Source organism: Bufo bufo, chromosome 9 (assembly GCF_905171765.1).
Source record: "Bufo bufo chromosome 9, aBufBuf1.1, whole genome shotgun sequence".
NCBI lineage: Eukaryota > Metazoa > Chordata > Amphibia > Anura > Bufonidae > Bufo > Bufo bufo.
This window is the reverse complement of record NC_053397.1, coordinates 130525127-130549886: the sequence shown is the minus strand read 5'-3', so window position 1 is coordinate 130549886 and position 24760 is coordinate 130525127. Positions and strand designations below refer to the sequence as shown.

The following is a 24760-nucleotide window of genomic DNA, read 5'->3' as shown; positions in this document are numbered from 1 at the left end:
GTCTTTAGCATGGATCCGGTTTCAGCCTTGATTGACTGCATGCAAGGTCTTTCGCTGGAGGTAGCTGATCTCCGTAAAACTGTGTCTCAGTTCCAGGTGACCGGTTCTGCTGGCGTTCATGGAGTTTGCTCCGAGCCTAAGATCTTGCTTCCGGATACGTTCTCCAGGGGTAGTGAGAATTTTGTTCGCTTTAGAGAGGCTTGCAAACTCCATTTGCGCCTACTTCCCCATTCCTCTGGTGATGAGGAGCAGAGGGTGGGGATCTGCATCTCGCTGCTCAGGGATAACGCTCAGTCTTGGGCCTTTTCACTGCCGGTGGGGGCACGGCCCCTCCGATCGGTGGATGAATTTTTTGTAGCCCTGGGGCAGATATATGATGACCTGGATCGTATTGCTCTGGCTGAATCTAAACTGCGTCTTTTATGCCAGGGTAAACAGTCCACAGAGATATATTCTGAATTTCGGAGATGGGCAGCTGATACTGGTTGGAATGATGCTGCACTCCGAAGTCAATTTTGCCAGGGTCTTTCGGAAAGATTGAAAGATGCATTTGCTTTTCATGAGAGACCAGCCTCGTTAGAATCTTCCATGTCTCTAGCTGTTCGTATTGACAGGCGTCTTAGAGAGAGAGAGGAGTCTACTCCTTCCTGTCATATTCAGTCCAAGCACAGTGGGGCTGTCTCATTCAGTGCACAGGGGTCTCAGTCTCTCTCAATCCCCTCTGGGGAGGCAATGCAGCTGGGTTCGCTTGCATCTGATAGTGGAAGATTCAGCTCTCAGAGGAGGGTTTGTTTCTATTGTGGGGGTATAAATCATTTGGCTAATGTTTGCCCCTCTAGGAGATTCATGGAGTTTTCTGAGGGTAATAAAAGAAAAAGAAAAAAAACCTCTAAAAACTTTCCATTTGCTACTATTGGCAAGATTGATGCGGAAATTGAAGGTTTGCCGTTTACTTGTAGTTCCCATTGTTTGTGAGATTTTTATAGATAGTGGAGCAGCTGTCAATCTCATTGATAATCAATTTGCAATAACGCATGGTTTCCAGGTATGCACTTTGGAAAAGGATATACCTGTTTTTGCTATTGATTCCGCTCCACTTTCTCAAAGATTGTTAAAGGGCATAGTTCACAATATCCGTTTAACTGTGGGTGACGCTCATGTTGAGGATATGTCATGTTTCGTCTTAAGCGGATTACCTACTCCTCTAGTGTTGGGGCTACTCTGGCTCACTAAACATAACCCCACCATTGATTGGCAAGCAAGGCAAATAAATGGTTGGAGTGACTTTTGCAGAGAGAATTGCCTCACGGCGTCTCTTTCAGAGGTTTCTTCCAAGACTGTGCCATCTTTTCTCTCTGAATTTTATGATGTGTTTTCCGAGAGTGGTGTCCAGGAGTTGCCCCCGCACCGGGAGTACGACTGCTCTATTAATCTCATCCCAGGCGCCAAACAGCCAAAATCACGTTTATACAATCTCTCCCAAACTGAAAGAGTCGCTATGCATACTTATATCTCTGAGAGCCTGAGAAAGGGACACATCCGACCCTCGAAGTCACCTGTCGCCGCAGTTTTTTTTTTTTTAAGAAAAAAGATGGTTCTTTAAGAGCTTGTCTGGATTTCAGGGAGCTGAACCGTATCACGATTCGGGACCCATATCCGCTTCCTTTGATCCCGGACCTGTTTAACCAGATTGTTGGGGCTAAGGTTTTTTCTAAGTTGCATTTAAGAGGGGCATACAACCTAGTCAGGGTCAGGGAAGGGGACGAATGGAAGACAGCCTTCAATACCCCTGAGGGTCATTTCGAGAATTTGGTTATGCCCTTTGGTTTGATGAATGCTCCGGCCTTCTTCCAACATTTTGTGAACAGCATTTTTTATCTTTTAATGGGGAAATTTGTACTGGTGTATAGAGTTGAGCGAACACCTGGATGTTCGGGTTCGAGAAGTTCGGCCGAACTTCTCGGAAATGTTCGGGTTCGGGATCCGAACCCGAACCGAACTTCGTCCCGAACCCGAACCCCATTGAAGTCAATGGGGACCCGAACTTTTGGGCACTAAAAAGGCTGTAAAAAAGCCCAGGAAAGAGCTAGAGGGCTGCAAAAGGCAGCAACATGTAGGTAAATCCCCTGCAAACAAATGTGGATAGGGAAATGAATAAAAAAAAAATAAAAATGAACCAATATCAATTGGACAGAGGTCCCATAGCAGAGAATCTGGCTTCACGTCAGCAGAGAATCAGTCTCTTCATGCCATAGCAAAGAATCTGGCTTCATGTCAGCACAGAATCAGTCTCTTCATGCCATAGCAGAGAATCTGGCTTCATGTCAGCACAGAATCAGTCTTCATGTCATAGCAGAGAATCAGGCTTCACGTCACCCACCACTGGAACAGGCCACTGTCACACATTTAGGCCCCGGCACCCAGACAGAGGAGAGCGGTCCCGTAACAGAGAATCTGGCCTTATGTCAGCACAGAATCTGTCTTCATGTCATAGCAGAGAATCAGGCTTCACGTCACCCACCACTGGAACAGGCCACTGTCACACATTTAGGCCCCGGCACCCAGACAGAGGAGAGCGGTCCCGTAACAGAGAATCTGGCCTTATGTCAGCACAGAATCTGTCTTCATGTCATAGCAGAGAATCAGGCTTCACGTCACCCACCACTGGAACAGGCCACTGTCACACATTTAGGCCCCGGCACCCAGACAGAGGAGAGCGGTCCCGTAACAGAGAATCTGGCCTTATGTCAGCGCAGAATCTGTCTTCATGTCATAGCAGAGAATCAGGCTTCACGTCACCCACCACTGGAACAGGCCACTGTCACATATTTAGGCCCCGGCACCCAGACAGAGGAGAGGTTCATTCAACTTTGGGTTGCCCCGCAATATAATGGTAAAATGAAATTAAAAATAGTATTGAATGAGGAAGTGCCCTGGAGTAGAATAATATATTGTTAAGGGGAGGTAGTTAATATCTAATCTGCACAAGGAATGGACAGGTCCTGTGGGATCCATGCCTGGTTCATTTTTATGAACGTCAGCTTGTCCACATTGGCTGTAGACAGGCGGCTGCGTTTGTCTGTAATGACGCCCCCTGCCGTGCTGAATACACGTTCAGACAAAACGCTGGCCGCCGGGCAGGCCAGCACCTCCAAGGCATAAAAGGCTAGCTCTGGCCACGTGGACAATTTGGAGACCCAGAAGTTGAATGGGGCCGAACCATCAGTCAGTACGTGGAGGGGTGTGCACAGGTACTGTTCCACCATGTTAGTGAAATGTTGCCTCCTGCTACCACGTTCCGTATCAGGTGGTGGTGCAGTTAGCTGTGGAGTGGTGACAAAACTTTTCCACATCTCTGCCATGCTAACCCTGCCCTCAGAGGAGCTGGCCGTGACACAGCTGCGTTGGCGACCTCTTGCTCCTCCTCTGCCTTCGCCTTGGGCTTCCACTGGTTCCCCTGTGACATTTGGGAATGCTCTCAGTAGCGCGTCTACCAACGTGCGCTTGTACTCGCGCATCTTCCTATCACGCTCCAGTGTAGGAAGTAAGGTGGGCACATTGTCTTTGTACCGGGGATCCAGCAGGGTGGCAACCCAGTAGTCCGCACACGTTAAAATGTGGGCAACTCTGCTGTCATTGCGCAGGCACTGCAGCATGTAGTCGCTCGTGTGCCAGGCTGCCCAGAGGTAAGGACAAGCTGTCCTCTGTGGGAGGCGTATCGTCATCGTCCTGTGTTTCCCCCCAGCCACGCACCAGTGATGGGCCCGAGCTGCTTTGGGTGCCACCCCGCTGTGAACATGCTTCATCCTCATCCTCCTCCACCTCCTCCTCATCCTCATCCTCCAGTAGTGGGCCCTGTCTGGCCACATTTGTACCTGGCCTCTGGTGTTGCAAAAAACCTCCCTCTGAGTCACTTCAAAGAGACTGGCCTGAAAGTGCTAAAAATGACCCCTCTTCCTCCTCTTCCATCATCGCCCTAAGTGTTTTCTCAAGGAGACATAGAAGTGGTATTGTAACGCTGATAACGGCGTCATCGCCACTGGCCATGTTGGTGGAGTACTCGAAACAGCGCAACAGGGCACATAGGTCTCGCATGGAGGCCCAGTCATTGGTGGTGAAGTGTGTCTGATCCACAGTGCGACTGACCCGTGCGTGCTGCAGCTGAAACTCCACTATGGCCTGCTGCTGCTCACACAGTCTGTCCAGCATATGCAAGGTGGAGTTCCACCTGGTGGGTACGTCACATATGAGGCGGTGAGCGGGAAGGCCGAAGTTACGCTGTAGCGCAGACAGGCAAGCAGCGGCAGGGTGTGAACGCCGGAAGCGCGAACAGACGGCCCGCACTTTATGCAGCAGCTCTGACATGTCGGGGTAGTTGCGAATGAACTTCTGCACCACAAAATTCAGCACATGCGCTAGGTAAGGGATGTGCGTCAAACCGGCTAGTCCCAGAGCTGCAACGAGATTTCGCCCATTATCGCACACCACCAGGCTGGGCTTGAGGCTCACCGGCAGCAACCACTCGTCGGTCTGTTGTTCTATACCCCGCCACAACTCCTGTGCGGTGTGGGGCCTATCCCCCAAGCATATGAGTTTCAGAATGGCCTGCTGACGTTTACCCCGGGCTGTGCTGTAGTTGGTGGTGAAGGTGTGTGGCTGACTGGATGAGCAGGTGGAAGAAGAGGAGGAGGAAGCTGAGTAGGAGGAGGAGGAGACAGGAGGCAAAGAATGTTGCCCTGCGATCCTTGGCGGCGGAAGGACGTGCGCCAAACAGCTCTCCGCCTGGGGCCCAGCCGCCACTACATTTACCCAGTGTGCAGTTAGGGAGATATAGCGTCCCTGGCCGTGCTTACTGGTCCACGTATCTGTGGTTAGGTGGACCTTGCCACAGATGGCGTTGCGCAGTGCACACTTGATTTTATCGGACACTTGTTTGTGCAGGGAAGGCACGGCTCTCTTGGAGAAGTAGTGGCGGCTGGGAACAACATACTGTGGGACAGCAAGCGACATGAGCTGTTTGAAGCTGTGTGTGTCCACCAGCCTAAATGACAGCATTTCATAGGCCAGTAGTTTAGAAATGCTGGCATTCAGGGCCAGGGATCGAGGGTGGCTAGGTGGGAATTTACGCTTTCTCTCAAATGTTTGTGAGATGGAGAGCTGAACGCTGCCGTGTGACATGGTTGAGATGCTTGGGGACGCAGGTGGTGGTGTTGGTGGTACATCCCATGTTTGCTGGGCGGCAGGTGCCAACGTTCCTCCAGAGGCAGAGGAAGAGGCCGAGGCGGCGGCAGCAGCAGCAGAAGAGGCCGAGGCGGCGGCAGCAGCAGAAGAGGGCGAAGCGGCAGCAGCAGAAGAGGCAGCAGGGGGAGCCTGAGTGACTTCCTTGTTTTTAAGGTGTTTACTCCACTGCGAGTTCATGCTTTGCATGCAGGTGCCTGGTTGTGCTAAGGTTCAGAACGTTAATGCCTCGCTTCAGGCTCTGATGGCACAGCGTGCAAACCACTCGGGTCTTGTCGTCAGCACATTGTTTGAAGAAGTGCCATGCCAGGGAACTCCTTGAAGCTGCCTTTGGGGTGCTCGGTCCCAGATGGCGGCAGTCAGTAGCAGGCGGAGTCTCTTGGCGGCGGGTGTTCTGATTTTGCCCACTGCTCCCTCTTTTGCTACGCTGTTGGCTCGGTCTCACCACTGCCTCTTCCTCCGAACTGTGAAAGTCAGTGGCACGACCTTCATTCCATGTGGGGTCTAGGACCTCATCGTCCCCTGCATCGTCTTCCAGCCAGTCTTGATCCCTGACCTCCTGTTCAGTCTGCACACTGCAGAAAGACGCAGCAGTTGGCACCTGTGTTTCGTCATCATCAGAGACGTGCTGAGGTGGTATTCCCATGTCCTCATCATCGGGAAACATAAGTGGTTGTGCGTTAGTGCATTCTATCTCTTCCACCCTTGGTGAAGAGCTAGGTGGATGCCCTTGGGAAACCCTGGCAGCAGAGTCTTCAAACAGCATAAGAGACTGCTGCATAACTTGAGGCTCAGACAGTTTCCCTGATATGCATGGGGGTGATGTGACAGACTGATGGGCTTGGTTTTCATGCGCCATCTGTGCGCTTTCTGTAGAAGACTGGGTGGGAGATAATGTGAATGTGCTGGATGCACTTTCGGCCACCCAATTGACTAATGCCTGTACCTGCTCAGGCCTTAGAACGGCATTGGGCCGCACCAAATATCCCTGTAAATTCTGGCGGCTACTGGGACCTGAGGTAGTTGGTATACTAGGACGTGTGGCTGTGGCAGAACGGCCACGTCCTCTCCCAGCACCAGAGGGTCCACTAACACCACCACGACCATGTCCACGTCCGCGTCCCTTATTAGATGTTTTCCTCATTGTTCCCGTTCACCACAATTTTGAGAATGGCAAATTTAAGAATAGTTTTTCAACCCAGAAAAAAAAAAGTGCTTTTACGGTCACTACAAATAACTTGACCAGCTAAAACAGTACAGATTTGCTTGAATAGAAATGTGAGACCTGTTTTTTTTTGCACTGTGTGACAGGTTAAGGTTTAATCTCAGAATCAGACTTCTATCTGCACGGTAGCGTGTGTCTTAGGTTTTTCTGAATGACACTATCAGTACCTTCAATGTAAGATATCCTTTTTGGGATAGATTTCAAGTAGGCCTCAAATACCAGAAACTAGTTATTTTGAGAATGGCAAATTTGGGAATTTTTTTTCAACCCAGAACAAAAAGTGTGCTTTTACGGTCTCTACAAATAACTTGACCAGCTAAAACAGTACAGATTTGGTTGAATAGAAATGTCAGGTCTATTTTTTAGTCGCTGGGTGACAGGCTCAACTTGCCCCTGATGTAGTATATGGCCAAAAAATAACCACACTGTTGATGGTTAAATGCACTTGGGTGACACAGGCTCAGCCTGCACCAGATGTAGTATATGGCCAAAAAATAATCAGACTGTTGATGGTTAAATGCACTTGGGTGACACAGGCTCAGCCTGCAGCTGATGTAGTATATCGCCAAAAAATAACCAGACTGTTGATGGTTAAATGCACTTCGGTGACACAGGCTCAGCCTGCAGCTGATGTAGGATATAGCACAAAATAACCACACTATTGATGGTTAAATACACTTGGTGATAGCTTGTGCTGGCGCACCACAAGTCACAAAATGGCCGCCGATCACCCCAGAAAAAAAGTGATCTAAAAACGCTCTGGGCAGCCTCAAAAAAGTGAGCAAGTCAATATTAGCACTTCAATGATCCACAGCTGCAGATCGATCACAGAATGAAGTCTTTTGGAGGAGTTAATCACTGCCTAATCTCGCCCTAACGTCGCAGCTGCAACCTCTCCCTATGCTTCAATCAGCAGAGTGACGTGCAGCGCAACGTGACCCAAGCTTATATAGAGGCTGGGTCACATGCTGCACTGGCCAATCACAGCCATGCCAATAGTAGGCAAGGCTGTGATGGCCCCTTGGTGCAAGTAGTATGACGCTTGTTGATTGGCTGCTTTGCAGCCTTTCAAAAAGCGCCAAGAAAGCGCCGAACACCGAACACAGACTTTTACGAAAATGTTCGGGTTCGGGTCCGTGTCACGGACACCCCAAAATTCGGTACGAACCCGAACTATACAGTTCGGGTTCGCTCATCCCTACTGGTGTATCTAGATGACATTTAGATTTTTTCTCCTAATTTCAAGACTCATCGAGACCACCTACGTCAGGTCTTGCTGATTCTGCGGGATAATAAATTGTACGCTAAACTGGAAAAATGTGTGTTTGCGGTTCCGGAGATTCAATTTCTTGGTTATCTTCTCTCCGCTTATGGTTTTCGCATGGACCCTGAGAAGGTCAGCGCTGTGCTTGATTGCGAGCTTCCTGAGAATCAGAAGGCGCTGATGCGGTTTTTGGGTTTTGCCAAAAGTTCATTTTTAATTATTCCTCTGTTGTTAAGCCACTCACTGATATGACTAAAAAGGGGGTAGATTTTTCTTCGTGGTCGGTAGATGCGCTTAAAGCCTTTTCTAGTATCAAAGTGTGTTTTGCTTCCGCTCCCATTTTGGTACAACCTGATGTCTCTCTACCTTTTATTGTTGAGGTGGACGCTTCTGAGGTGGGTGTGGGTGCGGTCTTATCTCAGGGTCCCTCTCCTGCCAAATGGCAACCGTGTGCCTTTTTCTCAAGGAAACTCTCCTCTGCCGAGAGAAATTACGATGTGGGAGATAGGGAGTTGTTGGCCATCAAATTAGCTTTTGAGGAATGTTGCCATTGGTTAGAGGGAGCCAGACACCCTATTACCGTGTTTACAGACATAAGAATCTGGCCTACTTGGAATCGGCCAAGCGTCTGAACCCGAGACAGGCCAGATGGTCTTTGTTCTTTTCTAGGTTTAATTTTGTTGTTACGTTCCGCCCTGGAGTTAAAAATGTGAAGGCGGATGCCCTGTCATGTTGTTTTCCGGGAGGGGGGAACTTTGAAGACCCGGGTCCCATTTTGGCTGAAGGGGTGGTCGTCTCTGCTCTTTATCCTGATTTGGAGGCAGAGGTTCAGGCAGCCCAGGCAGAGGCTCCTGATCTTTGTCCCCCTGGGAGGCTGTTTGTGCTTTACGACACAAGGTTTTTAAGGAGCACCACAATACTGTCCTTGCTGGGAACCCGGGGAGTAGAGCCACAGTGGATCTCATTGATCGGAGATTCTGGTGGCCGTCTCTTCGTAAGACGGTTGATGGTTTTGTGGCAGCCTGTGAGACCTGCGCTCGTGTCAAGGTCACTCATTCACGGCCATCTGGTTCTCTCCTCCCGTTACCCATTCCTTCCCGTCCTTCGACGCATCTGTCCATGGACTTCATTACGGACCTGCCTTGTTCCTCAGGGAAGACTGTGATTCTGGTAGTAGTGGACCGTTTTAGCAAAATGGCGCATTTCATTCCCTTTCCTGGGTTATCCAATGCTAAGACGCTGGCGCAAGCGTTTGTTGATCACCTTGTTAAATTGCATGGTATTCCTTCAGACATCGTTTCTGATAGGGGCACGCAATTTATTTCCAGATTCTGGAAGGCCTTTTGTTCTCGCTTGGGGGTTCGGTTGTCGTTCTCTTCTGCTTTTCACCCCCAGTCGAATGGTCAGACCAAACGCGTCAATCAGGAGGCGGAGAATCAGGAGGATTGGTGTTCTTTTTTGTCCCTTGCTGAGTTTACTTTAAATAACCGTTGCCAGGAGTCCTCTGATAAGTCACCATTTTTTGGTGCATATGGGTTTCATCCGCAGTTTGGGACATTCTCTGGAGAGGGGTCTTCTGGTTTAACGGATGAGGAGAGATTTTCCTCGTCTTTGTCATTTATTTGGCAAAAGATTCAGGGTAATCTGAAGAGGATGAGTGAGAGATAAAAACGTGTGGCGGATAAGAGATGTGTGCCTGGTCCGGACTTGAATGTGGGTGATCTGGTGTGGTTGTCTACAAAGAATATCAAACTGAAGGTTCCCTCCTGGAAGTTGGGTCCTAAGTTTATTGGGCCTTACAAGATCTTGTCCGTCATCAATCCCGTTGCCTTCCGTCTTGATCTTCCTCAGACTTGGAAGATCCATAATGTTTTTCACAAGTCCCTATTAAAACCTTATGTCCAACCCACTGTACCCTCCTCTTTGCCTCCTCCTCCGATTGTTGTTGATGGTAATCTTGAATTTCAGGTCTCTAGGATTGTGGATTCTCGCATTATTCGCAGTTCTCTCCAGTACCTCGTTCATTGGGAGGGTTATGGTCCTGAGGAGAGGATGTGGGTCCCAGTGGCGGACATTAAGTCCACTCGTATCATCAGGGCTTTCCATAGGTCTCATCCTGAGAAGATGGGCTCTGAGTGTCTGGAGTCCACCCGTAGAGGCAGGGGTACTGTCACCGCCAGTCCTGTGAGAATGTCTGGCAGACGTTCTTCTCTACCTCTTGCATGACGTTCTTTGTTTTGGTTTCACTTTGTCATCTCCTTTTCTTCTCCCAGCGGTCACCTATTTACACTAATTGTCTCCCTTTATATTCCCTCCCATACTGCCTCACTTTGCGGTTTATACTTCTTCCTGGGTGAGTTGTTCACTGGTGGAGGCTGCTACTGCTGATTCCTCAGATAAGTGTTTTTCCTTTATTTGTGTTTCCTTGCTGGCTTTATTTTAGGTGACCCTGACTCCGTCCGTATTAAGTGCAGGGAGCCGGTGGTCGTGTCCCCTTACTATTATAGGGTTTTCAGGTGTCACACAGTATGAGGTACTCGGGCATGCAATTGTCTACCATAAAGACCTTTGAACGGGCATAACAGTCAGGGAGAGCTCTAGGGGTTTTAATGGGGCTCACCCATATGCTGCTTAGTTTGGGATCAAGCCAGTCGGATGTTTATTTATAAGTTCCAGCTTTCTGCAACACCATCAGTGACAATTATTGTGCAAAAAAAAAATACATAAAACACTATACAAATTTGATTTCGTACAGACCTACAAAGTTTTCATACAGTGAGGAACAGAAGTATTTGAACACCCTGCGATTTTGCAAGTTCTCCCACTTAGAAAGCATGTAGGGGTCTGAAATTCACATTGAAGGTGCATTCCCACTCTGCGAGACAGAATAAAAAAATTAATTCAGGAAATCACATTGTGGATGATTTTGAAAGAATTAATTTGTCTTGCACTGCTGAACATAAGTATTTGAACACCTGAGAAACAGCAATAATTCTGGTTCTCCAATACCTGTTACTGTGCCTTTAAAAAGTCCACCTCTACTCCACTCATTAATCTAACTTAGTAGCACCTATCTGAGCTCTTTAAAGACACCTGTCAACCCCACAGTCAGTCAGACGCCAACTACTACCATGGGCAAGACCAAAGAGCTGTCAAAAGACACCAGAGACAAAATTGTGGACCTCCACAAGGCTGGAAAGGACTACGGGGCAATTGTCAAGCAGCTTGGTGAAAATAGATCAACTGTTGGAGCAAATGGAAGAGGCTAAAGACTACTGTCAGTCTCCCTCGGACTGGGGCTCCATGCAAGATCTCACCTCGTCGGGTATCACTGATGATAAGAAAGGTGAGCAATCAGCCCAGAACTACAAGGGAGGAGCTGGTCAATGACATGAAGAGAGCTGGGACCACAGTTTCTAAGGTCACTGTCGATAGAACACTACGCCGTCATGGTTTCAAATCATGCATTGCACGGAAGGTTCCCCTACTCAAGTCATCACATGTCCAGGCCCGACTGAAGTTTGCCAATGACCATCTGGATGATCCAGAGGAGGCATGGGAGAAAGTCATGTGGTGAGATGAGACCAAAGTAGAACTTTTTGGTCTAAACTTTGCTCGTCGTGTTTGGAGGAAAAAGAAGGATGAGTTGCATCCCAAGAACACCATCCCTACTGTGAAGCATGGGGGTGGTAACATCATGCTTTGGGGGGTGCTTTTCTGCGAAGGGGACAGGACGACTGCACTGTATTAAGGAGAGGAAGAATGGGGCCATTTATTGTGAGATTTTGAGCAACAACCTCCTTCCCTCAGTCAGAGCATTGAAGATGGGTCATGGCTGGGTCTTCCAACATGACAACGACCCGAAGCACACAGCCAGGATAACCAAGGAGTGGCTCCATTAGAAGCATATCAAGGTTCTGGAGTGGCCTAGCCAGTCTCCAGACCTAAATACAATAGAACATCTTTGGAGGGAGCTGAAACTCTGTGTTGCTCAGCGACAGCCCCGAAACCTGACAGATCTAGAGGAGATCTGTGTGGAGGAGTGGGCCAAAATCCCTGTTGCAGTGTGTGCAAACCTGGTCAAGAACTACAGGAAACGTTTGACCTCTGTAATTGCAAACATTGGCTTCTGTACCAAATATTAACACTGATTTTCTCAGGTGTTCAAATACTTATGTTCAGCAGTTCAAGACAAATAAATTCTTGTAAAATCATACAATGTGATTTCCTTATTTTTTATTTTTTATTTTTTTATTCTGTCTCTCAGAGTGGGAATGCACCTACAATGTGAATTTCAGACCCCTCCATGATTTCTAAGTGGGAGACCTTGCAAAATTGCAGGGTGTTCAAATACTTCTGTTCCTCACTGTATCACTCATACTGCACTGTGAACATCATAAAAGCAAAACTCAAAATACAATATTCTCCTTAAAAAAAAATATGGAAATTTAAAAAGACAACACCTGCTGTATGTTATTTTATTTCTCAGTCTGCCCTGCTTAGGTGTATGCTCATGCTCAATTCCATCCTTCAACTTCCTCCTGAGCTGTGATAGGGTGAGTGCTACAGCATAAAGGACAAAGCCCCAGGGGTGCAGCAGAAAGGACATGACCCCTGAGCTGCTAGCTTGATATAAATTTAGCAGAGCAATTGTGCAGTGAATGGGGAGAGTTCATGTAAGGTACATGGCTTCTTCTAGCTTTGCTGGAAAAAATTGTCATGTATTGTATATCTGATTTCATTTTTTTACAGTATATTATAAAGTTTATATATCTACTGTTTAAACATTGAAATTAATAACTGTAGAGTTAAATTACCGATACATTGAGGTGTCGTTTCTGACCATTCTCCTGAACTTTGGCAAAATAGAGAGTTTGATCCTTTTAATTGAAATCCCACTTCACAAGTAAATTCACAAATGGATTTAAACCTATATTCTCCATATTCATCAGAACAGTTGATGTGGCCATGTGACAAATCTTCTAGAGATGAGCACGATACAGCTATAATCAAGAGAGAAAAATTTCAATATACAGTATTATTGGAGTCGGGAAGGAACTTTTTATTCCCCTAAGGCCTCATGCACACAACCGTTTTTTTTTTTTAAGATCCGCAAAAACGGGGTCCGTAGGTCCGTGATCGTTTTTTCGTTCGTGGGTCTTCCTTCATTTGATAGATTGAAATGATAGGAAAAAACGGACACGGATCACGGATGCGGATGACAATCTTGTGTACATCCGTGATTTTTCACGGACCCATTGACTTGAAAAATATGACCTGTCCTATTTTTTTCACGGTCAACAGTTCGCAGACCGCAAACCGTTGACCGTGAAAAAAATAGGACAGGTCATATTTTTTTCATGGCCAGGAAACACGGCTCACGGATGCGGCTGCCAAACGGTGCATTTTCCGATTTTTCCACTGACCCATTGAAAGTCAATGGGTCCACAAAAAAAAAAACGGAAAATGGAACCACGGACGCGGATGCACACAACAATCGTGTGCATGAGGCCTAAAGTGGGGAAAATTGTCTTCTACCTCAGTTTTTTTTTTTTTTGCCTTCCTCTGGATCAACTTGCAGGATGACAGGCCGAACTGGATGGACAAATGTCTTTTTTCGCTCTTATGTACTATGTTACTATTACATGGCTGAGATACAGATCTCATAGACAATGGAGCAGATTCATCAAATACTATCACAGAAATATGCATTCACTGATGAAAATGCCAGTTTTAAAACATATCACAGAATGCACCGTATTAAGATGTAACTTTTTTTTATCAAATAATTAAAATAATTCCTCCAAAAGATGCAAAGACAAAAATGGGGTCTTGATAAATAAGTGCTGATCATCAGTATATATTACATGATAGAAAATCTAAACATGGTATACTGACCAGGCATGTAAACACAATAGCACAAGGCATAGTGGGTCTCTTATTGATAACAGTGGAGCCTTATTGACCCTGCAAAGTCCATGGAACCATAACTCTGCACAGAACCGGAACCTATCCCTGGTCTGTATCCTAAAAAATCCCTACACTAGCCCAACATGTTTCCCGGAAAATGCGTGGTTCATCAGAAGACTAAAGAGGGACAAGTGTGTACATAACCGTCCCAGATACACAACAAATACAAAAAAGGAAGCCTATAGCCAATGAAAAGATGCAACATTATAGGAAAAACCAATTGATGTGCTTGTAGCGTAAATGGCCACAATCACCAAGCCTATATATATATATATATAGAAATGAAAAAAGAGAAATGGCAGCACCGTCTAAAAAGAAAACAAAAGGGGTAAGCATGACCCCAATATAAACAATCAAGAAGAACGGGCAGCACTCCAAAATAAATCAAATAAAAATGAAACCTTTTATTCACCCATGTGGAACAAGAAACGTTTCGGCTCTACAGTAGAGCCTTTCTCAAGCTTGAGAAAGGCTCTATTGTAGAGTTGAAACGTTGCTTGTTCCACATGGGTAAATAAAAGGTTTTATTTTTATTTGATTTCTTTTGGAGTGCTGCCCGTTCTTCTTGATTATATATACTGTATGTATATATATACACAGTACATACCAAAAGTTTGGACACACCTTCTCATTCAAAGAGTTTTCTTTATTTTCATGACTATGAAGGCATCAAAACTATGAATTAACACATGTGGAATTATATACATAACAAACAAGTGTGAAACAACTGAAAATATGTCATATTCTAGGTTCTTCAAAGTAGCCACCTTTTGCTTTGATTACTGCTTTGCACACTCTTGGCATTCTCTTGATGAGCTTCAAGAGGTAGTCCCCTGAAATGCTCTTCCAACAGTCTTGAAGGAGTTCCCAGAGATGCTTAGCACTTGTTGGCCCTTTTGCCTTCACTCTGCGGTCCAGCTTACCCCAAACCATCTCGATTGGGTTCAGGTCCGGTGACTGTGGAGGCCAGGTCCTCTGGCGCAGCACCCCATCACTCTCCTTCATGGTCAAATAGCCCTTACTTTCAAAGTTTTCCCAATTTTTCGGCTGACTGACTGACCTTCATTTCTTAAAGTAATGATGGCCACTTGTTTTTCTTTACTTAGCTGCTTTTTTCTTGCCATAATACAAATTCTAACAGTCTATTCAGTAGGACTATCAGCTGTGTATGCACCTGACTTCTCCTCAACGCAACTGATGGTCCCAACCCCATTTATAAGGCAAGAAATCCCACTTATTAAACCTGACAGGGCACACCTGTGAAGTGAAAACCATTTCAGGGGACTACCTCTTGAAGCTCATCAAGAGAATGCCAAGAGTGTGCAAAGCAGTAATCAAAGCAAAAGGTGGCTACTTTGTGTCCAAACTTTTGGTCTGTACTGTGTATATATATACAGTTGCAAGAAAAAGTAAGTGAACCCTTTAGAATGATATGGATTTCTGCACAAATTGATCATAAAATGTGATCTGCTCTTCATCTAAGTCACAACAATAGACAATCACAGTCTTCTTAAACTAATAACACACAAATAATTAAATGTTACCATGTTTTTATTGAACACACCATGTAAACATTCACAGTGCAGGTGGAAAAAGTATGTGAACCCCTAGACTAATAAAATCTCCAAGAGATAATTGGAGTAAGGTGTCAGCCAACTGGAGTCCAATCAATGAGATGAGATTGGAGGTGGTGGTTACAGCTGCCCTGCCCTATAAAAAAACACACACCAGTTCTGGGTTTGCTTTTCACAAGAAGCATTGCCTGATGTGAATGATGCCTCGCACAAAAGAGCTCTCAGAAGACCTACGATTAAGAATTGTTAACATGCATAAAGCTGGAAAGGGTTATAAAAGTATCTCCAAAAGCCTTCCTGTTCATCAGTCCACGGTAAACCAAATTGTCTATAAATGGAGAAAGTTCCGCACTGCTGCTACTCTCCCTAGGAGTGGCCGTCCTGTAAAGATGACAGCAAGAGCACAGTGCAGACTGCTCAATGAGGTAAAGAAGAATCCTACAGTGTCAGCTAAAGACTTACAAAAGTCTCTGGCATATGCTAACATCCCTGTTAGCGAATCTACGATACTTAAAACACTAAACAAGAATGGATTTAATGGGAGGATACCACAGAGGAAGCCACTGCTGTCCAAATAAAACATTGCTGCATGTTTACAGTTTGCTGTGAGCACCTGGATGTTCCACAGCAATACTGGCAAAATATTCTGTGGACAGATGAAACCAAAGTTGAGTTGTTTGGAAGAAACACACAACACTATGTGTGGAGAAAAAGAGGCACAGCACACCAACATCAAAACCTCATCCCAACTGTGAAGTATGGTGGTGGGGGCATCATGGTTTGGGGCTGCTTTGCTGCGTCAGGGCCTGGACGGATTGCTATCATCGAAGGAAAAATGAATTCCCAAGTTTATCAAGACATTTTGCTGGAGAACTTAAGGCCATCTGTCCACCAGCTGAAGCTCAACAGAAGATGGCTGTTGCAACAGGACAATGACCCAAAGCATAGAAGTAAATCAACAACAGAATGGCTTAAACCGAAGAAAATACGCCTTCTGGAGTGGCCCAGTCAGAGTCCTGACCTCTACCCGATTGAGATGCTGTGGCATGACCTCAAGAAAGTGATTCACACCAGACGTCCCAAGAATATCGCTGAACTGAAACTGTTCTGTAAAAAGGAATGGTCAAGAATTACTCCTGACTGTTGTGCACGTCTGATCTGCAACTACAGGAAACGTTTGGTTGAAGTTATTGCTGCCAAAGGAGGTTCAACCAGTTATTAAATCCAAGGGTTCACATACTTTTTCCACCTGCGCTGTGAATGTTTACATGGTGTGTTCAATAAAAACATGGTAACATTTAATTATTTGTGTGTTATTAGTTTAAGCAGACTGTGATTGTCTATTGTTGCGACTTAGATGAAGATCAGATCACATTTTATGACCAATTTGTGCAGAAATCCATATCATTCCAAAGGGTTCACATACTTTTTCTTGCAACTGTATATATATATATTGATGGCTTTGAGGTTTGCCCGGCGGTCGGTTCGCGGTGAAATTTGCACGTTCGCGATCCGACGAACAGGCGAACATATGGCGATGTCCACGCACGCCATATTCTTTTGCATTGCGTCAAACTTTGACTCATGACTAGAGTTGAGCGGACACCTGGATGTTTGGGTTCGGCCAAACTTAACATAAAAGTTCGAGTTCGGGACCCGAACTTGACCCCGAACCCCATTGAAGTCAATGGGGACCCGAACTTTTGAACACTAAAATGGCTCTAAAAATGTAATGGAAAGGGCTAGAGGGCTGGTGGCAAATGGCAGCAAAATGTGGTTAAGAGCATAGCAAGTGCTCTGCAAACAAATGTGGATAGGGAAATGTCTTTAAATAACATAAAATACGTAAAAATAAAAAATTATAATCTTGATCTAGGAGGACGAGGTCCATGTGGAGTAGGAGGCAGTGGATGTGGTGGTGTAAGTGAAAGCGGCGGTGGAGGAGGAGAAGAAGGAGGTAGCCTACACTGGTTTTTGGTTTGAATTTTTTATATGTTTTTTGTTTAAATTAGGGTACACCCCAAAACATTGGGAAACATAACCTGTGATAACCCCCTCCACTCATGCTAAACACACGTTCAGACAATAAACTGGCTGCAGGGTAGGCCAGCACCTCCAAGGCGAAAAGGGCAAGCTCAGGCCATGTGCCCAATTTGGAGACGCAGAAGTTGAAGGGGGCAGACCCGTCATTCAGTACGTGTAGGCATGTGCACACATACTGCTCCACCATGTTGCTAAAATGCTGCCTCCTGCTAAGACGTTCCATATCAGCTGGTGGTGCTGGTTGTTGTGGTGTGCTGACAAAGCTTTGCCACATTTCGGCCATGCTAACCCTGCCTTCTGAGGTGATGGTGGTGCCCCAGCTGGGTTGGCGACCTCTTCCTCCTCCTCTGCCTTAAACTTGTGCTTCCACTGTGCCCCCGCTATCAGGTGGGAATGCCACCAGTAGCACGTTTACCAGCGTGCGCTTGTACTCGCGCATCTTACGATCATGCTCCAGTGAAGGAATTAAAGACGGTACGTTGTCCTTGTAACGGGGATCCAGCAGTGTGGCCACCCAGTAATCAGCACAAGTTAGAATGTAGGCAACTCGGTGGTCGTTGCAGAGACACTGCAGCATGTAATCTCTCATGTGTGCCAGGCTGCCCAGAGGCAACGATAAGCTGTCCTCTGGGCGGTGTATCATCTGTGTCCTCTGTATCCCCCAGCCACGCACCAGTGATGGCCATGAGCTGGTTTGGGTGCCACTCTACTGTGAACACGGTTCCTCCTCCTCCATCTTACTCCTCATCCTCCACATCATCATCCTCCAGAACTTTGCCCTGGCTGGACAATCGTGTACCTTGGGTTTGTGGGTGCAGGAACCCACCCTTAGAGACACTTGTGAATGACTGGCTGGAAACCCTATGAAATGATCCCTCTTCCTCCTTCTCCTCCTGTGCCACATCCTCTTCAATCATCACCAGAAGTGTTTTTTCATGGAGGCATAGAAGTGGGATAGTAACTCTGAGAACGGCATCATCGGCACTGACCATGTTGGTGGAGTACTCGAAACAGCGCAACAAGGAACACAGGTCTCGCATGGAGGCCCAGTCATTGGTGGTAAAGTTATGCTGTTCCGCAGAGCGACTCACCCATGCGTGCTGCAGCTGAAACTTTACTATTACCTGCTGCTGCTCGCACAGTCTGGCCAGCATGTGCAAGGTTGCATATGAGGCGGTGAGCGGGAAGGCCGAAGTTACGCTGCAGCGCTGACAGGCGAGCAGCAGCTGGGTGAGAACGCCGAAAGCGCGCACAGACGGCCCTCACTTTATGCAGCAGCTCTGACATATCGGGGTAATTTTTAAGGAACCTCTGCGCCACCAAATTCAGCACATGCGCCAGGCAAGGGATGTGCGTCAAACCGGCTAGTCCCAGAGCTGCTACGAGATTTTGCCCATTATCGCACACCACCAGGCTGGGCTTGAGGCTCACTGGAACCAACCACTCATTGGGCTATTGTTCAAGGCCCATCCACAGCTCCTGCGTGGTGTGGGGTTTGTCCCCCAAACAGATAAGTTTTAAAACTGCCTGCTGTCGTTTACCTCTGGCTGTGCTGAAGTTGGTGGTGAAGGTGTTACGCTGACCGGATGAGGAGCCGGTAGAGGATGAGGAAGCTGAGTAGGAGAGGGAAGCAACAGGAGGCAAACTGAAGCGCCCTGCAATCCTCTGTGGTGGAAGGCCATGCGGCAAACTGCAATCCGCCTCAGGCCCAGCCTCCACTGCATTTACCCAGTGTGCTGTTAGGGAGATATAACGTCCCTGACTGTGCTTACTGGTCCACATATCCGTAGTTAGGTGGACCTTGCCACAGATGGCGTTGCGCAGTGCACACCTGATTTTGTCCCCCACTTGGTTATGCAGGGAAGGAATGGCTTGCCTGGAAAAGTAGTGGCGGCTGGGCACAACGTAATGTGGGACAGCCACTGCCATAAGGCTTTTAAAGCTCTCTGTCTCCACCAGACGGAATTACAGCATTTCAAAGGCCAGGAATTTTGAAATGCTGGCATTCAGGGCCAGGGACCGCGGGTGGGTAGAGGGGTACTTCCTCTTCCGCTCCAGTGTTTGGGAGATAGAGAGTTGAACGCTTCCGTGGGACATTGTGCAGATGCTTGGTGACCCAGGTGGTGGTGTTGCTGGCAGAACCTCTGTTTGCGGGGTGGCAGGTGCCACTGTGACTCAAGAGGTGGATGTGTAGTGTCCCACTATGTAAATGTTGGGACTACTCAAGGGTCAATTGGGTCACGTTGTTCTCCACCTCCTGTGGAACATGGTCATGGTATATTGCATTGCATTTTAATGTATGTTGTCATATTATCTCCTGTGTACCAGGCCTGTTAGGGATGTAGTTCCTCCTCCTAGGCAGTAGAGGGAGCTAGGGAACCCCCTAATATATATAGTCAGGTCCAGTCCAGAGAGAGGGAGTGTGTGGTCAGAAGCCAAGTGTGCACTTTAGCCAGAGGGAAGCTGAAGAGCAGTTTCTGACATGCAGCTAGATAGCCCAGGCTCCTAGCTTGCCACCAGGGGAAGAAGTTACCTCCTGAAGATATATAGCACCTTTAAAAGTACAGTGCAGAGCCACTTTTATCCAGCCAAGTAGAAAGCTGAAGAGCAGAAGGATATTTACAGCAAGAGGATATATACCAGAGGAAGGTTTTCCTACCCAAGGATAAAGCCAGCAATAGGGCATACGGGCCTTGGTGAAAGCCAGACAGGGTCTGAGGAAAGTACCGCCTGATCTATAAGTGTTATTCCCTCTGAGTATCTTGCAAAGACTTTGCCTGCCATTTGTATGAAGCCTGCCTGTATTCAACATTATACATATGGAACTAACTGAAGACTGTATATAGTTGGACTGTTCAGTAAAAAGAAGTTCTGGTTCACTGCAACTTTGTGTACCTCAATTATTCCTACAACAAATCGGTGTGCCACCGTTCCCGGCACTGGCGTCATGAACTATAAGGGATCTTGCCACAGGCACACTAAACCTGCAACACCCAGGGCACCTCACCTACCACCTGGCCTGGTCCCTATACACAGAGAGTGCCCCAGAGGATCCATGTGCCAGCCTCTCCATCACTGCTGTACGCCTGCCCAGGGTATATAAAAACTGTGAGTACCAAGAGCAACCCTCGGTTTGTTAACTACCCCTGTGACCTCCCATTCGCTTACCATGCAGGACTGCATACTGCAGATGAAAAGGCCGCGACTGCAGCAGAAGAGGAAGTAGGAGGAGCCAGAGATCATTCTTGGTTTTTGAGGTGTCTACTCCACTGCAGCTCGTGCTTTGCACTTAGATGCCTGATGATGCAGGTTGTGCTCAGGTTTAGAACGTTTATGCCTCACTTCAGGCTCTGATTGCACAGTGTGCAAACCACTCGTGTCTTGTCGTCAGCACATTGTCTGAAGAACTGCCACACCAGGGAACGCCTTGGAGCTGGCTTTGTTGTTCTCGGTCCTTTGCTGCGGTGGGCAGTACCAGGCGTACTGTCTAGGGGACGCCTGCTCCGCTTTTGCACCCTGCTCCCTCTTCTGCTGTGCTGGTGGCCCTGTTCGACCACTGCCTCTTCCTCCGAACTACACAGGTAACTCGCATGACCTTGATTCCATGTAGGGTAGAGGACCTTATCATCCTCCACATCATCTTCCACCCAGTCTTCACCCCTGCTCTCCTTGTCGGTCTGCACACTTTCGAAAGCCCCAGCAGTTGGCACCTGTGTTTAGTCATCATACGAGACGTGCTGTGATGGCCCTCCCATGTACTCACCTTGAAACATAAGTGGTTGGGCATCGGTCTCTTCCACTTCTGGGGCAGGGCTAGGTGGATGGCCGTGGGAAACCCTACTAGCAGAGTCATCAAAAAGAAGAAGAGACTGCTGCATGACTTGGGGCTCAGACTGCTTGGTGATTTGCAAGGGGGTGAGGTGAAAGACTGATGGACATCGGCTGCAGGTGCCAACTCTGATCTTTCAGCAGGAGACTGGGTGGAAGACAATGTAAACAAACTGGAGGCACTGTCAGCAACCAAATCTACTATCGCCTGTTCTTGTTCTGGCCTCACAATTCGTAGAGCCGCATTAGGCCCGACCAAATAACGCTAAAGGTTCTGTCGCCTACTCGCACCTGAGGAAGTTGTTTCACTTGTGCGTGCAGCTTTCACAGATCGACCACGTCCTCTCCCTGCAACAGAAGCTCAACCAGCAGCACCACGACCGGGGCCACGTCCCTTATTTGACGCTCTCCTCATATTTCTCAAATTTAGGATCTTGCCCTAAATAGGTGTTTTTTTTAAAACAGAACATAACAGCAGTATCTAACGCTTGTATTTCACACTGACAGATGCAGCAAAGGCTGCAAATTTAGTTTTTTGCCCAAAATGGGTGTTTTTTAAATAACAGAATAGAACTGCAGTATCTAACACATGTATCTCACACTGACAGATGCAGCAAAGGCTGCCAATTTAGTTTTTTTAAACCCAGAATATTGCAGTATTTCTAGCTTGTATGTCACACTAACAAATGCAGCATAGACCCCAGATGTGGTGTATTGCCAAAAATTGGTGTTTTTTAAAACCCAGAATATTATTGCAGTATTTCAAACTTGTATCTCACACTGACAGTATTTGGCCCAAAATGGGTGTTTTTTTACTGAAATGTTCGGATTCGGGTCCGGGGTCCAAAAATTCTAAAGATCCTTTACAGTTCGGGTTCGCTCAACCCTACCCATGAGACATCCATCAGGTGGGACAGGACAGCCAATTGAGACATTTAGGGTTGAGTGAACCCGAACTGTAAAGTTCGGGTTTGTACCGAACTTTACGATTTTTGGACCCCGGACCTGAACCCGAACCTTTCAGTAAAAGTTCGGGTTCGAGTTCAGGGTTTCGAGTTAATTGCGCTTTTTGATGGCACTCGTGTGCCCTTAGAAGCCATCACAGCCATGCCTACTAATTGCATGGCTGTGATTGGCCAGTGCAGCATGTGACCCAGCCTCTATATAAGCTGGAGTCACGTAGCACTGCATGTCACTCTGCTCTTACTAGTGTAGGGATAGGATGCTGATGCTGTGAGGGAGAGAATAGGAAAGAATCTGTTATCAGAAGTTCTTGTTAACTCAGCGATCTACAGCGATTTTTGTTTTGTGAATCTTTTTACCATGCCCTGAGCCCAGTGACACAGAAAAATAACTTTGATCCGTCTGTTAGTTAGGTGGGCGTCGGCGGCCATTTTGTGCAAGTTCAGTGCACCAGCACAGCATATGTGCATTTGTGACAGTCAAATACAAGCTTTAAAAACTGCAATTATATTCTGGGTTTAAAAAAACACCAATTGTTGCAAGATAATACAGTTTGGGTCCTTTGCTAAATTGTTCTACCCAAATAAAATAAAAATTGATAATAATAATAAAAAAATAAAAAAAAGTGTTGGCTACCTCCTCCTCCTCCACCACCGCTTCCACCTACACCGCCACATCCACCGCCTCCTCAACCTCCTACTCCATATGGACCTCCTCCTAGATCAAGATTATTGTTATTTTAAGTCACTTCCCTATCCAAATTTGTTTGCAGAGCACTTGTCATGCTCCAAACCACATTTTGCTGCCATTTGCAGCCCTCTAGCCCTTTCCAGGACTTTTTTAGAGCCATTTTAGTGCTCAAAAGTTCAGGTCCCCATTGACTTCTAGGTGTCCGCTCAACTCTAGAGACGTTTCAGCACATGGACACACCCCCAACCCTATAACAGAACCTAATCTGGCAGCCATTTTACATTATGTGTTTTGTCAGTGTAGGGAGAGGTTGCATTTTGGAGCAGGGACAGGCTGTTAGGAACTTAGAGACACCAAATGCTAGATGTTGAGGAAGGGTTGAGACGCATGCATATATATATACATACATTAATGGTCACTTCATAGGATGATGTGCGCGGATGTGCCCAGCATCTGCGCAGATCTGCCCTTAGTGGCCCACAGGGGCTCATGTTGGGCCCTGTGGGAAATATGTGGTCCCTGGTTGATCTGTGCCCCCTTATATGATCTGTGTCCCCTTACAGTTAGTATATATTTCCTGTCCCTCTCATGTAGATATATATATATATATATATATATATATATATATATGGGATGTGTGTAAGCAGTGCATACATCTATATATGTGTATCTGCCATGGCTCTCCCCCAGGTATATATAATGGGCCTATAACTGCCCATGAATGCCCCAGGTTTATAATGAGTGTATGTGTATATAGATGCGCCCCAAGTATCTATATACAGTACATATATATACTTAAATGCCCCCCATAGGGACAGCGTTTAGCCAGTTCCTGCAGTGCGGTGGATATGTTTCCAGGTGGCTGGTGACTTCAAAGGCTAAGGAATCAATAGATCTGAGGCCTTTTGTTGAGTTTATCAGCCTAGTTACTATGCTCTGCCCCACCTTATGTTTGGGACATGCCTGGGCGTGTGGTGCTGCTAGCCTCAGGGGGCCAACTGGCTGTTCTGAGGGCAGGCATACGTCACAGTGACACTATGATGTCACATCCCTGGGGAGGGGGGAGGTGAGCTGTTTCTGAGGCTGATATATGAGCCCGAAGCCAGGAACAAGGTCTCTTGCAACTGGACTAGAATCAGAGACACATGGGAGAGAGCAGCTCCATGACGGGCACCTGGAGAAGGCCGGCCTACTAACTCTGGAAGGATTAAGTATCTACCTGTCTAGCCCCTACCTACCCCTCACATACCCCCTATATCCCCAATAATAGTCCCTTCCCTGCCACCAACACATCCCATTTCAATCCCTATAACTATACCCATACCCCCTACAACCCCTTGCCCATAACTCACCACCCTATGATCCCTCTCCCTGTCATCCACTCCTACCATTGCCCTGTACCTCAGCAATCACTTGCAAGGTATTAACCCTGGCATTGCTGAATCCATAACCACCTAAGAAGAGCATCCCTGTTCCCTGTTATCACTTGCAAGGTATTAACCCTTGCATTGCTGTATTCTAACAGGAGCATCCCTGTTATCACTTGCAAGGTATTAACCCTTGCATTGCTGTATCAAACGCTTGCATTGCTGGATCCCTACCCTTTAGTTCCCCTTACCCTAATCCTACTATACTTGCAAGGCATTAACCCTTGCATTGCTGGACCCCTACCCAATGTGTGGACTGCATTCACCCCTGCAGTGCCACCAATAACCCTTCATCGTACTCTTAGGGATAGAATTAAACAGGTGGGGTGGGCTGCTAATACGTGTGTGTATGTGTGTATTGTATAGTTAGTTTGTGGGTGGAACTTGGGAACTGTGTAGTGTAGTTTAGTGCTGTATTTATAGTACTGTATTGTTAGTGTATTGCGTGCGTAGTGTATTGTTGGTATTAATAAATACTATGTTTTATTTATAACTATCTGTGTAATGTGTGGTTATTAGCGATAGTTAGTTTAGTAAG

At 46.8% G+C, this 24760-nt stretch overlaps 1 protein-coding gene across 5 annotated transcripts in view; it reads right to left on the bottom strand.

Moving 5' to 3' along the window:
* Window positions 1-24760, bottom strand: part of LOC120979628 (E-selectin-like) — a 1421133-nt gene that overhangs the window by 583200 nt on the left and 813173 nt on the right. For 4 of the 5 annotated variants that reach the window (XR_005774339.1, XM_040408494.1, XM_040408496.1 and 1 more), the window contains exon 6: window positions 12545-12730. The exons of the other annotated variant lie outside the window; for it this stretch is intronic. Coding sequence is in view for 3 of the 4 variants with exons in the window: in XM_040408494.1 (XP_040264428.1) it covers window positions 12545-12730 (186 nt within the window). In the remaining variant the exon portion in view is untranslated. The remainder of the gene's footprint in view (window positions 1-12544; window positions 12731-24760) is intronic. 5 annotated transcript variants of the gene reach the window in all.